The sequence below is a fragment of the Cheilinus undulatus genome, linkage group 18 (genome assembly GCF_018320785.1).
Source record: "Cheilinus undulatus linkage group 18, ASM1832078v1, whole genome shotgun sequence".
In the NCBI taxonomy this organism is placed as follows: Eukaryota; Metazoa; Chordata; class Actinopteri; order Labriformes; family Labridae; genus Cheilinus; species Cheilinus undulatus.
The window spans coordinates 26,257,401-26,271,841 of NC_054882.1; the positions used below are offsets into that span (position 1 = coordinate 26,257,401).

At 40.7% G+C, this 14,441-nt stretch overlaps 2 protein-coding genes across 7 annotated transcripts in view; one reads left to right on the plus strand and one right to left on the minus strand.

Moving 5' to 3' along the window:
- The window catches only part of LOC121526502 (regulator of G-protein signaling 6), a 72,105-nt gene extending 67,590 nt beyond the window's left edge, over positions 1-4,515 (plus strand). For 3 of the 4 annotated variants that reach the window (XM_041813147.1, XM_041813146.1, XM_041813149.1), the window contains 2 exons: positions 2,217-2,276; positions 2,532-4,515. In XM_041813147.1, the coding sequence (XP_041669081.1) occupies positions 2,217-2,276; positions 2,532-2,582 (111 nt within the window). In that variant the 3' untranslated portion in view covers positions 2,583-4,515. The remainder of the gene's footprint in view (positions 1-2,216; positions 2,277-2,531) is intronic. The other variant, XM_041813148.1, reaches the window with a different exon arrangement.
- A 2,700-nt stretch (positions 4,516-7,215) lies between these two features.
- LOC121526783 (zinc finger protein DPF3-like) overlaps positions 7,216-14,441 on the minus strand; it is a 40,073-nt gene continuing 32,847 nt past the window's right edge. The window contains exons 7-11 of one of the 3 annotated variants that reach the window (XR_005993342.1): positions 13,428-13,469; positions 12,770-12,946; positions 11,637-11,750; positions 10,758-11,529; positions 7,216-9,011 (exon numbers count right to left, since the gene is read on the minus strand). Coding sequence is in view for 2 of the 3 variants with exons in the window: in XM_041813526.1 (XP_041669460.1) it covers positions 11,369-11,529; positions 11,637-11,750; positions 12,770-12,946; positions 13,428-13,469 (494 nt within the window). In the remaining variant the exon portion in view is untranslated. Of the gene's footprint in view, positions 11,530-11,636; positions 11,751-12,769; positions 12,947-13,427; positions 13,470-14,441 lie in introns of all 3 variants that reach the window. The other 2 variants (XM_041813527.1, XM_041813526.1) reach the window with 2 other exon arrangements.

Consider the following 14,441-nt stretch of genomic DNA (forward strand, 5'->3'; position numbering starts at 1 on the left):
ATAGAGGCTGCAGTCTGTTTTGGAGTCTCCCAGAGGGAAAAAAGTTTAAATCGTCCTCCTACATGATGATTTCCATTCCGCTCAGCACGCTGCAGCTGCTGAATAACACTGCTCTGTTGCTCCTTTAGTACCGTCTGTTCTTGCTGTATGGTGTTTGCACATCTATTAGTGGTGCTTGTTGGGCAGACTCATAGCTCACTGCCCTCCTGTGTTTTCAGTCACATCAGACCTGGTATTGTTTTATTGAACTGCCATGTAGACAAGAAGCGATTTTTTTATAATAGACTCATTATGGTTATATGTCTGTTTCCAGCAGCAGCACCACTGCCTGTGTGACAGAACTCCTGTTAATGATAGCGGACCAATTCAGCAAATGACAAACACGTGTATATATATTTGTACTCCATGGCACAGCATGGAACAACACTCCTCTCTAAAGTCAAACTATTAAACACGCACCACTCACTGTACTGTGGTCAGTGGAAACATGAGTTTAAAGATATTCTAATTCTTCTCTTTGGTGTCGATCGGTGAAGAAAAATTATTACATTTATTAATAAGCATATGTGCTGCATGCTGCAGCAAAAACATCAGGCACCATTAAAGCTATGAACAGCTTTTAAAAATGTTTAACTTATCTTAACCCCTTATGATGTGAAATGTAAGTTAAGTGAATCCATGCTTGTTAGTTATATTAGGTAGTGGAACTTTTTATAAGCTTCCTTCCAGAGCTTGCCATTGCTGCACAACGTGGAAATAATTAACATTAAAGACCCATTTTATCCTTTTTCAAAGCACACAGAACATTACTTCACATTCCCAAATCCTATATGAGAATAGTTTTGGATTATTATTTCTCATATTAACTCTTAGAGGAAGGGGTTGGGGATGGGGGGCACATTTAAGAGGGAAAGGTAAAGGAGAAACTTGATTTGATCCTTTGTTGTGATGTGACTCTGTTTACCTGTGTAGTCCCAAAACACGCTGGAACTTAAAATCCTCTTCAGTGCTCCTGAAAACGTTTCCGAATAACTTTTTCAGACTCAACACATTTTGTTAAAGGTACGAATGAAGCACCTATAGAGGCATAATACAAGAACTCCAAAACGTTTATTTACTCAAAAAACTCCCTATTTTCTTTTAACGCACGCTGATGACCTAACAATGGAGAAAAGAGGTTAAAAAGTGGCGCCAACCCCCTGCTGGGGTGGTATGTGGACGTAGGTTCTCCAGTACATTCTGAACAACATAGCAGCCGCTTAAAACACAGAATTAATGGGGTAAATTTTTAAATACGTTTGGTTTTGTGACACCTACTTTTTAGATAAAAAAACAGGAATCAAAATGGTGTCTTAATCACTGGATTTTAAGGTAGCTGAATAAGCCGCACCTTTACATTTACATGACAAATGACACAATGATGTCATCTTATTGTTGATAATCAAATTACAAAATGCCTTTAATCTGAGGCTTTTTATGCGTAACATTGTCACTTGCTAGAACTATTTTCAAATACACAGAGCATTTACTTCTGTGTTTTTTTTCCCAAGTTGCCCTTTTTGTTAATGTGCTCACATGTATGTGCTGCAAATGAGATCTGTTTTATTCAGCAGAATTCATTAACTCTTCAAAAGGTCTGGCAATCAGTGGTTGGACACTTTGATGAGACTGCAAACAGAGATCCAAAAAACAAACCCACTGGGCTCAAGATGCAGGTGCAAGGAAACTGATAAATTATGTAAAATGTCAGAGGAACCATCTCTAAAAACATGAGATCATATGCCAAAGAGACAGACTGCTGTGAAAGAGAAACACCATGCTGAAAACAGAAGTGAGGATATTGAATATGACAGTAAAGTAAATGTGGTGTCAGATACAGTCTGATAAGTCTCAGTGTTGTGAGTTTTTATATTCTGGACTAATACATGTGTAGCTGTTTCTGTGTAATATTAGAGCATTTCAGCCAATCACAGCTGCCTGTGTTCATGCTAGCCTCTCTGCCCTCTCCCGTTCAAACACTGCTCCCCCTGCTGGCCTGTCACTGACCCCCGCTCCATTCTCTAAAACTGCTACTCCCACATTGTCCACGGCCCTCATTTTTGCAATGCTTGGCCTCCCTCTTTTTTCCCCTACTGACCACATCACCCCCCCGTTCCCCCTCGCTACACCCGTACCTGACCCAAACACTCACCCTGCTTCCCCCCCTCCCAAAACAGCAGCCAGCAGACACTGAACAGGGCCGCCGCACCTCCCTGGAGAAGTTCACCCGCAGTGTGGTAAGTCAATCGGAGCTGGGGCTGTTCATATCACAAAGCACACTGGCTGGCTCACTATCAGTGGCTTTTTAACCATTTTACACTTTATTGTGGCTCTTAGTGTTTGTAAAAGGATGTGTTTGTCAATAACATGCTAGTTTCATAAATGGATAATCTATTACCCAGAATTTTAGGTAAAAGAGCTTGATTCTTTTTAGTTTTGTGTGTCACAAAGGTCGTCCAAGTATAGTAATGTGTTTTCATTGATTTTTTTAGGGAAAGTCGTTGACGGGGAAGCGCCTGACAGGCCTCATGCAGTCGTCCTGACACATCCTGAACTGCAGGAGCACAGCCAGACCCTGTAGGGGGGTCGACAGCTGCACAGGGGCACAGACAGTGGAGCTGGGCTGGATGTGGCTGCTGTGGAGGCTAACAGACTCTGCTTAGAGGACTGTGATGTTACTGGTAGTACTGGTGCAGCACTGGGCCTGATGGGGCCGAAAAACAGAATCACAAAGGGAAAAGACGATATCAAAGAAAGCCTCAGACGACACTCAAACACTCACATGGCATGAAGTAAACCATATAAGCACATTCAGAGCAGGCCTGCCCTCTTTTAGACAGCGCCGACTGAGCTTGTGTTGTTTTGATTTTGTTTTATGTACATGTGTTTGAAATTTAAAGCACAAATCAGATATTAGAACTATATGATTTGATGCATTTGCTATTGGTTAAGTTTTCCTAGAACAGCTGGGCCCATCCTAACTCAGAAATACATTAACAAAGCATCAGTACTGATACAAAACTACATACTCTGCATATAACAATATAACCACACGGCAGCCAGCAATAAATAAAGCATTTGCCATTTTTCTGTTGTTAGAAATATATACAGACTTTTTTATATCTTTGAAATTTCTAATAAATGTCTGTTCAGTACTAAGCACATGCCATTTGAGAGAGGTTTTGGAAGAAATACAAAGTTTTTTTAACCCATAAGCTTTATTGATTACTGTCCTTAAAGTGAAGATTGTGAAGATTTAATTTTCATGCTTCATTACATTCCAAAATCCGGCATAAGGGCTTAATGTAGCATCCACACTGCTCCACTGCATGTGTCAGCCAAACTGTCTCTGTTGAGGTTTTCTTTCTACAGCAGTGCTTTGTAGTGAAACTCGATGTGAATGCTTTCACTGCTCCCAGGCGTTGAGTTCCTAAATCTTCAGGCTGCAGAATCAAATCAGTCTATTTGAGAAGTCTGTGTGACTGAGAAGCTTCAACACAACGATGCTTCAGTGAATCCTAATGATTTAAGATTTAGCAGAAATTATTTACAGCTATTAAGCTCCTGCTGTAGTGTAGGCTTCATGTTTCTAGTGCCATGGGTCCATCTAGTGGTGGTTAAACCACAGGACCAGCAACACGGTATTACAGGATTATATTCAGCTGTGGTCAGACCATGATGTCAACACTTGTTATTCTGGCAGGAATCATTGATGTTTAGTTGTTTCTGTTTATACAGCATGGATATTTTATTTTTTACTTTATCTAAACAACAAAACCTGTCCACTTTTGTTTAGCAAATGTATGCCGTGACTCTCCACCTTATAATCGTCATCTGTGTAGTTGACTGTGGGCAAACTGGTGCATGTTAATGGACAATAACATGTTAACATGGGGGAACTCTCCAAAGAGGGACGTCTGAACCGGAGCTACACTCCTCGCTCATTGGAAGTCAAAGCACTGAAATGCAACTGGAGACAATATTTGGATGCCACACTGGACATTACGGTGTTTGTCAGTGCTTCGCTGTGGCTTCACACTTCTTCAGAAAGAAAGCGCTTAAACTGAGAGGTTGTGCTTTCACAGCCCCACATGAGGCCAGTGACCACTGAAGTCCTACTGCTGGATGGTTGAACCCTTTTTTATTTTCTATTAGAGTCGTTGCAATGCACTGTACAGGTCACATTAATCATCATTGTTCCATTAACCAATAACCTCTTGAGTATAAAGTAGAGAGAGATGCTTAACTCGAGTCCATGTACCAAATGTTATTCTCAGCACAGACACAATGACACTATGTACACAGTGCATTGTAGAAGTAAATCAGCTACAGGTCATTATTCAAGAGCACATTTTATTATTATGATATGGGCACATTACTATGCATGTAACACATTCAGGGCATTTTGTGCTTTTAGTTTCTCAAACAGCAAGATGACTACTGGCACACCAAACACTCAAGCACCTGCTGTCTATTCATGGGTACCAAAAAATAAAAACCTCTGGACCTGTCTGCTCCGAGCACCTCTTTTTTTAAGTGTCTGCTATTCTTCCATTTGTAGTTCTGCCAAAGTGTTTCCCTCTTTACAGTAGTGTGGAGAGTGTTTGTCCTCCTTCCTGATGTCTACTTTTGTATTTCTGTCACATTTAAATGATTCAGATCATCAAACTAATTTCAATAACAGACAGAGGGAAAAAGCCATGTAAATCTACCTGGCCCTATGTGAGAAAATAATAGCCCTCCTTGTTAAATCATTAATTTATTTTGATTAACCACTGTGTTTGAAAAGCTGAGCTCAGTTTCACTAGCCACACCCAGACCTGATAACAGCCAGACCTGCTGACTCAAGAAATCCCTTAAATAGAACCTTTCTGACAAAGTAAAGCAGGCTAAAAGATCTCAAAGTTAACACATCATACCATGATTGTAAGAAATTCAAGAACAGATGAGAAAGTAAATGACATCTGTCAGCCTGGGAAAGGTTACAAAGCCATTTCTAAGGCATTGGGACTCCAGTGAGCCACAATGAGAGCCATTATCCACAAATAGAGAAAACCTGAAACACTGGTTAACCTTCTCAGGAGTGCCTGGCCCACCAAATTGACTCCAAAAGCACATCAACAACTCATCCAGGAGGTCACAAAAGAACCCAGAACAACATCTAAAGACCTGCAGGCCTCACATGACTTAGCTGAGGTTAGTGTTCATGATTCAACAATAAGAAAGACACCGGGCAAAAAAGAAATCCATGGGAGAGTTCCAAGGCCAAAAAGAACACAAAGGCTCACCATCTCACATTTAACAAAAACAGTGTGATGATCCCAAAGACTTTTGGGGACTCTGTATGTGGACCGACGAGACAAAAGTCGAACTTTTTGGAAGGTGTGGCGTAAAACTATCAGCATTTCATTTAAAGAACATCATACCAACAGTCAAATGTGGTGGTGGTAGTGTGATGGTGTGGGGCTGCTTAGCTGCTTCAGGACCTAAAAGACTTGCTGTAATTGATGGAACAATGAATTCTGCTCTCTGCCCAGAAATCCTGATAGACATGTCCATTCGTTTGTAAGTTTAAAAAATGGGCAAAAATTGGAACACTAAAAATTTTGAAGACAAAGGAGAAGTGAGATTGGAGACTAAAGAAAATGAGTATGATTTCTTTTGTTTATTTTGCATTTAAGACACAAAGGAAAGCTGGGGTCAAACTTGGAGAGGCAATCAGGTGATAAAGAATTCTGTGCAGCTGTTTAAGTGGTTTTGCTTTTGGTTACAAATTGATCTATTTTGTTGTTCCAAATATTCTCTCAAAAGTTTTCCTCAATTTCAACACAACTCTCCTCTCCCTGGTCTTCATTTGTTCCTGAGAACCAGCAGTATGATTGCCCATTTGAATGTTAAACAGAATTTAGTTGATGCATGTCCCACAGTACAGAATAACTGTTTAAAGAAGCATTACAACAGTTAGCAATGAATTCCCCCTCTTTATATAATCTATGACCTGAAAGAAGCGAAAAAGGTCATGTCTCAGTATATTTCTGCTGTCTGATCAAAGGTCATTAGGACTCCTCCTTTGAGAAGGAAGAAGAAAGAAATACATTTTAATTTCCAGTGTTCAGAAGCCTGAATCTAAAATACCTGGATGATAAAAATCAGGATTATTAATAATAGGGGTGAGAGTAGATAATAACCTACATCATCCTTCTATACATTGTGTTGCCCTCCAGGCCTGTATTTAAGATTTTTATTCACTGTAAAATGACCCATTGTGGCCCACCTGCAGTACCTCTCTGGCCCACCAGAGGGCTGCAGCCCACACTTTGGGAGTGCCACAAAATACCAAATCAACACTTGAAATGAGAAACAGACCACAGCTGGCCGTGAAACTGCTCCTCAGTTGATGGTCCACATACTTTTAGGCCACTGATAATGGAGGCACTCTGAATAAAATGAATTAAATATAAAAACCATGTTCTTGTGAAACCCCTTGAATTAAAGAGGAAAGTCTACTCTTCACTTACACCCTGTTTTTTTTTCCTTTAAGATTTATTTTTGTGCCTTTATTAGATAGAGGGGGACAGTGGATAGAGTCAGAAACAGGGTCAAGAGTGGGGGAGAGACATGCGGTAACAGGCCTCAGGCCGGATTTGAACCTGGACTGCCCGCGTACATGGGGAGTGCCTTTAACCACTAGGCCACCTGCTCCCCTACTTACACCGTTTTATTTCTGATTCACTGTGGTGGTAAATAGAAGCAAAATGAGAATTGTATGGCGGTCCTTACATGAAACAAGCTTCTATAACAAAGATCTAAGTGACTCACAAACTATGGAGCTAACAATAACCCTCTCTCCGTGGAGTCTCTAAAGCTCATATAAGACTTCCACTGACATTTTGTGGTTTCTCAAACACCTACCAATCAATAGGTGCTCGCTGTGCCGAAGCCTCTTTTTGTTGATTCGTTCCTTTCAGAGTCCACAGCTAGCACCGCTCTCTCAAAATCGAGTGTTTTTTTTCTTTGTCTGCTCACAGACTTTGCTCCAACCTATTGATCCAGTCTAGGATTCTTCTGCTGCCTATTCAAAAAAAAAGGCCCTGATCTGTCCTAAAACATAAAAAAGACAGCAAGGAGCATTAACAATCTTTTTTCCTTTATTTTTTCAGAACAATAAAAATAGTTTAACAAACAAAGACTTCTTCATTCTCTCCATTTCCACTCGTATATTTACAGCTGAAGATGAAACTAAACACCCAGTCATGTCAATTTCATCTCCTCTTGGCTCCAATCCCACCCCGATCCTCCCTCTCCACCCCCTCAGGAGAGTACCAGGGCCTATTGCTGTGTCATTGACGAGGTATACAGGCTATTCAATGATTGGTGACACATTACTCGAAGCAGACTTTGCTCACTTTTGCATTTAGGAGCTTCTCCTATTGTTCAGAGCTGCACCACTCCAGGCCTGGTCAGAAACAGCAGGTTAACACTAAAGCAGGTTATGATTGATGACACATGCTTTCACTTACAGGCATGACTTTGGAAGATTTAAAGACACAATGGCCCATCTCACTGTGGAAACATCGGACAAGAGAAGACTAGATAATTGAGAAGTCTAAGATCCATTCGTAGTCTGGAGGAGATAAACTGCTGTGTGGACGAGGGTCCCTGAGGGAAGTGAAGAAATATGGTTTCAATGCAACAAGTCATACACACGTAGGATTAATGGTGAGCTTTTACACTGCAGCGGTACTGAATAATCACACTGAAGGACACACTTCTTACACAGTATCAGCAACCTACGGACCCAAAGGCTTTTTGATACAGAACTTCAAGCACCGTCTAAATGTCATAAAGCAATTAGGCCCTCAAAAGCACTCAGCGGAAATGTCACACAGAACTTGGACTTACAGTTTTCACTTTTTACTAAGTTTTTTAACGGAGATGATTCTTGCTATTCACAATCTACAGAGACGGTTGACTTCAAACAGAGAGGAGAGATTCAGCATTGAGAGTAGGACACAAAAGAAGCTTGTTATTGCAAAGTTTTTTTTTTCCAAAAGCAGACTGCAGAATCCCAACCTCCTCCTGGGAGTTGATTACGACGGGATCCTGGTGTGGCGTTGTTGTCCCTCTGTGCAAACTGAATACAATCAGGTGAATCTGGGCTGAACAATCAACAGCAGAGGAAATGAAAGATGCCTGAGTAGTTGTGGCTATTGTGCACCTGATCAGGACAGAGGTATTGATACAGTCCGAACAAACCCCAAGAAGTCGTACTAATCAAACTTTAAAGAGTTCAAACATAGAAATATTTTACAACAGAGAAAAGATGCAAAAAAAGAGCTAAATTACTGCGATTCATTCGAAGTATAGAGAGTTAAGAGACAGAGGGACAGAAGCAGAGTATTAATACAGTAGTCCAGAGGTCTGCATGTAGTATTGGTGGATTTGAGCACCATCTCTATGGCTGAGGGGTCAGGGGGGGTCACTGGTCCAATCAGGTTGGAGGGTCATGGCTGTCAGAGCTGGTTTCCAGTGCAGAGCGGCAGGCTGGCACAGTGATGAGGATAATGACGTCTTAGTGTCACATCGGATCACGCAGCACACACAGTCACATAGCGGGAGCGGGCAGGCTGGGCCCCAAACGCACCCGTTGGGCACAAACAGTCCAAAGGCCGGGCCTTTAGTGTTCCCATAGTTCAGTGGAGCTCCAGCACAGTGCAGGGAGGATGAAATGAAGCTGCATGTACTCACATTTCAAATGTTCTGAAGGGATCGATACATATCATCAGGGGAGCTTTTGCTTCAATTAAGCCTGATGGCCTGAAAAAGTGCTGGATGTCCATTCATCCGTTTCAGTCTGTTATTTTAGGCCCGAATCAGGAGGGACATGAAGGCTCATTAGTTTTGAGAGATAAAATCCTCTTCTTCACTAGTCACCCCCACTGCTGGGCCATGAGCCAATGTGCTGAGTGCTCCTACAGTAAAGACCACAGACAACAGGGGTTAGACTCAACAATGATAAGTCTGAAATATAATACTCTAAAGTTAGCAGCATGCCAACATGGACACAATGATGATGAAAGCATGCAGATGCTTAAATGATTTTGTTTTTACCACTTCAGCCACTAAGTTTAAAATGTTGGCAGATCACAACAGCTGCTAAATAACTCTAAACACAATGTTCAGTAGAGGCAGATGGTGGCTTTTGCAGCATTTTCCCAGACCAATTTAAGTTTAGTTAAGAGGGTCAAAAATCAGAGTATCAGAAAGTGAAAATGACATTGTTGGCATTAATGCATTAATTCCAATAGGGTTCATATTTAGTAGAATGGACCGTGTTTGACAGGCAGATTATTGCAGTATAGGCAGTATTGCAGATATTGTACCAGATCATTGTGGTGAAGAGGGAGCTGAGGCAGAAGCCAAAGCTCTTAATTTACCAGTCGATCTTCATTCCAACCTTCACCTATGGTGATGAGCTTTGGGTAATGACTGAAAGAATGAGATCATGGGTTCAATTAGAGTCCTCAAGAGGGTGTCTGGGCTCAGTTTTAGAGATAGGGTGAGGAGCTCAGACACCTGGAGGGATCCTTCGTCTCAAAAGGAGCCAGTTGAAGTGGTTCCTGATCGCCTCCCTGTTGAAGTCTTCCAGGCGCATCCAACTGGAAGGAGAGCCCCAGGGTAGACTTAAGACTTGCTGGAGGGATTATATATGTCATCTGACCTGTGAACGCCTTAGAGATAGGGTGAGGAACACAGACATCCTGAGGGCGCTTGAAGTAGAACCGCTGCTCCTTTGTCAAAAGGAGCCAGTTGAGGTTGTTCGGCATCGGATGCCTCCTGGTCGCCTCCCTGTGGAGGTCTACAGGGCATGTCTAACTGGGAGGAGACCAAGAGGTAGGCCTAGGGCTTCATGGAAGGATTATATATCTCATTTGGTCTGAGAATACCTTTGAATCCTCCAGGAAGACCTAGAAAATGTCGCTGGGGAGAGGGATTTCTGGGCTGAGTTGCTAAGCCTGCTGCCGCTGTGATCCGGCCCCGGATAAACCGAAGAAAACAGATGTATGGATGGACAATTAAACACATGCTTTATTTTTCATCTAGCACACTTTGGTGAAGCCACTGCAGCGTCTCTGTGCAGCCACAATGTTTTATAATAAATACACCACCACTCCTTAATGTCTCATTTTACTTTAAAAAAAACAAAAAAACAAAAAAACCTGTTAGCTCATTGGAAAGTCAGGAGTCATCTGCACCTTCTATTATCAAACGTTTTCCTTTTTTTCTAACCCTCATTTTTAAAACTAATTCTTAAAAAAAAAGTTTGAAATTCACAAATCCAGAATTTCAAACTACAACAAAAAGGTGAGATTAATTGTGATTAACAGCAAGAATTTTAAGAATTAATCCTGATTATAATTCAACCCACAGCACTACAACCCAATTTCCTAAAAAGTTGGGATGCTGTGTAAAATGTAAATAAATAAGTCAATGATGAGCTGGTTTTGTTTTTTATGCATCATCCCCACATTATTTGGAAGTAGGGTTTTATCTTGTTTCGATCAAACTTGCATCTGGTTGCTTCTGTAAAAAATACTAGACGGAGAAGTTTTTCTCATTTTTTCCTTACTAAGTTGCTTTAATGGTAAAATATTTGCTTCTCAATTATGTCCAGATTTCCTATATTTCTAAGGAAAAAAGAAAATGTTGCTGCTTACCTTTTATTTAAATATATCTTGAATTCTTAATGATTTTCTTCATCTCCAAATATTTCCAGTGGATTGTGGAAGTCCTTTCATTAGTTCCTTCATTTTTATATAAGTTTAATCAAGAGTTAAAGCAGGAAAAAAAGAGACCTTCATCATCACAGCAACTACCGATTCAAAAAACATCCAGTAGCTTACGTTTGGGTCTACAATGACATTCAACCAGCTCCCAAAAACACTGTTGGGAGATGATTTACTACTAATGCATTTCAAATTTGCAATTGTTCAGATTTCTCCAGTGTTTTTTGTTCAAAACGTTTATGCTCCTTCTGCTCCAGTGAGGAAAAAAAAACATTATCTTCTGTTTTGCATGGAGACCGAGTCACCCGTCAAAAAACACTGACAGTTGTTCACCGTCTTAAAAGTTAATATATATATTTATATATAAAAAGGTACTCATAAATTATTCAATAATGTTCAGTAGATAAAATACCACTTGCATTTCTGTCCTGAAATGATCACTTTGTGCTTTCCGCAAACGAAAAAACATTGAAAAAGAAGCAGCAGATTTTTGCCAGAGGTTAATCCTTATAAAAAAAGTCTTTAAATCTAGAAGGTTTTCTCTATCTGTGTCGGTTAGTTATTCCGTTGCTGTTTGTGCCAGGCTCCTCAAGATCATCGTCCTCGAACCCATGAAAGGTGGAAGTGTCGCTCTCAGAGGTGGTGCCGAACAGCTCATCTGCTCCGGCGAAGGTCCCGTCCTCCTTCTCTTCTCCACAGTCAGCTGCACACAGGAGGGGAGAGGCACCGATGTGATCGATAAGAAGAGAAAGTTCAAACTGAAAAGGAATGTTTTATGTGCTTATTAGAATTTAATGTAAGTGGACTCACTTGTGCATTGACAGGTTGAGAAGGGAGACCCCGATTTACCCGTTTTCTTGTTTGAGCCCTGGCATTTAGTACAGTAGTTGTTGGGAATGCTTGCCCCACCTGGACCCTTTGGACCTGCAGGAAAAACCAACACCACCAAAAGTGGGGACAAAGGTTTAGAAACAGTTGATTTCCCTCTGTGATTCACACTGTTAGCGACTCCCAAGGCATCCTGGGCCAGCTTACAGCCTTAACTAGGAAGGCCACTTTTAACAGCTTTTCTCCTCCGTGAAATTCAACCATGAAACAATCAGCATTGTACTGTGAGTGCAGTTTTTAATATTTAACAGAAACCTCTATTCAACCCAAGAAATAACCAACAGAGGTAGGCGGTGCTGTGCAGCGCATCTCCTCCACCTGTAAATGTCCAAGTGGGGCAACAGTGTTACGGGGGTCAATGATCGGGGGGAATGGACTGTTAGGCTGGAGATACACTTGCCGTTTCACCTTGTGTCTGCGTGCGCATTCAGTTACATCATGAGCATTCTTGTAAATCTACTCATCCATATACAACACGTTATTGGAGGACACCGCTAGAGGGCACACAAGGGAGGTCAGTCCTTATAAAACTACCATTTATAAAACTGTGCATAGAATCCATACTAAAATTGCATGTGCCAAAAAAACCAAAATTTGGCAGGTACCTAAAATAATTCCAATTAAAATGTTCTCTTTATAAATCTTGATACCTCTGGAAAATGTGTGCACATAGATCTGCCTCCTGTTCCACCCTCTAAACGCCTGCATTCAACCTTAAACGGTAAAGCTGTCTGACACTGAAACCCAGGTGCTTGAGAATGAAAGGACAGTTAGACAACACCAACTGTTAGATCACTACACCAGGAAGACCACAAAGACAGACTGACAGCATGCTGCAGCTGCATTTACACGAATAATCATGGTCCATCAAAATATGCAACACAAAACATGAATGAGATGCAGCAGCAGAATGGAGGAAGTCAGTCTTTGAATAAAACATAATTCATTGCCAGCTTTTTGTTATGACATTTTTTTAAAGCTATTTGTTGAAATGCTTTGTGAAGTGGAACAATGAGAGTAAGAAAAACGGAGTAATTAACATAATCAAACATTACAATGTGTTCTATCCAGCTGGGAGTTTGGCTCCTTACGCTTGTGTCTGTCAGTCTGTGGTACAGAAGGTGGTCTGGGTGCCACAGAGCTCCTCTCTCCAGCTCGCTCCTCCTCTGCCAGGTGGGAATGGGTGTAGTGGTAGCTTAGTCCTGTACGGTTCCTGTAGCGCTTTGCACAGACTGCAGCAGACAGTATAATGTCAGTCTCTTAAATATGTCTGGATGCACAACATCTTAGATTTTTCACTGTTATAGATCACCTCTTTTTGGTTTTGGTGATGTCTGCCAGTCATAACTACAAAAAATTACAATGACTTTGTAAATTTGCAGAAAAAGCTCTTAGCTAAGGGAAATATGAACAGAATTATGGCTAAAAATGGAGGTTAATCCTTCTTTGTTAAAAAAGGTTAGTCTTTCTTTCTTAAAAAAAAAAGTACTCAAGGGTTTGATTACAACAGTCACTCAAAATAAACCCAACACAAACAACATAACAACCAGATCCTGTTTCACAACATGCAGGTCTCCTACAGCTTGAGAAAAGTATGATCATTTCAGTGTAAAATCAGTAATAACAGTACTTGCAAAACAAGCACTCAAGAACCTATCAAAAGAAACAGATCCTAAAAAAAAATTGTCACAAAGAGTCAACAGGTACAGGTACCTGAGGTCGAAGATTTTGAGTTCGGCTTTTGTTTGTATCTGTCTGGAATAGAGAGGACACAAAACAAAGAAGAAACAACATGAGTCTGTGGCTGTTCGGTAGAATACAGTTCAACCCCCCTCATCGTTGAATAGACCAATTTGGATTAGATGTCACAATTAGCCAAAGCAGCTGTGTGCACAGTGGTGGCAGAAAACAGAGGAAGCAAGAGGAGAGAAACCCAGAGAAACAAACCAAATCCTGGTATGAGGGAAATTATCGCCGTGCTGTTGGATGTCAGAATAGAACCATGGAAAAATGGAGGTCCCATTTCTGTCAAATAACCTTGTCAAAGACACTCTTCAAAATAAACAAGCACATCCACGGTTGTTTATTTATAGTAGTGATATTAGTACACATAGGGATTTACATTGTTCTATCTCATTAAACAATCTGTTAATAATAACATGGGAAGGTGTTGAGATCATCCATAACTTTTGATTATTACTACTAGCTCTACTCACAAATTAAACCACTGTTTACAACATGAAAACAGTATTTTCCTTGTGCAACTCCCCTGCAGGAACACTTAATGATATGAGGAGATAAGTTAAACTCTAGATCCTGTTGTTCCTTCTCTCAAAACTGTACTTGAATTACGAAGGCAACAAATTACAAAAGGGATAAGTGTTAATTTCAGGCTCTTCTGCAGAAACAACGCAGAGAAAGTCACATATGATCTTGTACTTGAGTTCATTTTCAAGAATTAACAAAATAGGCCCCGTCAGATCCAATCAAGAGAAATCAAGCGAGTTGTTGAAGAAGACTTAAATGTAATGGAATCACAGAGCAGCTCTGAGATATACAAAGAAAAATAAGACATAGCAAATACATAAATAGTTAATGGTTGTTGAGTAGAAAATGAGTCCTACAGTAAAAGTCTGGTTTAGCAGATATTTCTTACTAGGACTGAATGAATGTTTTTTTCATAATCAATAGTCACATCACAGGAGGTGAAATGTTATGTCACATGAC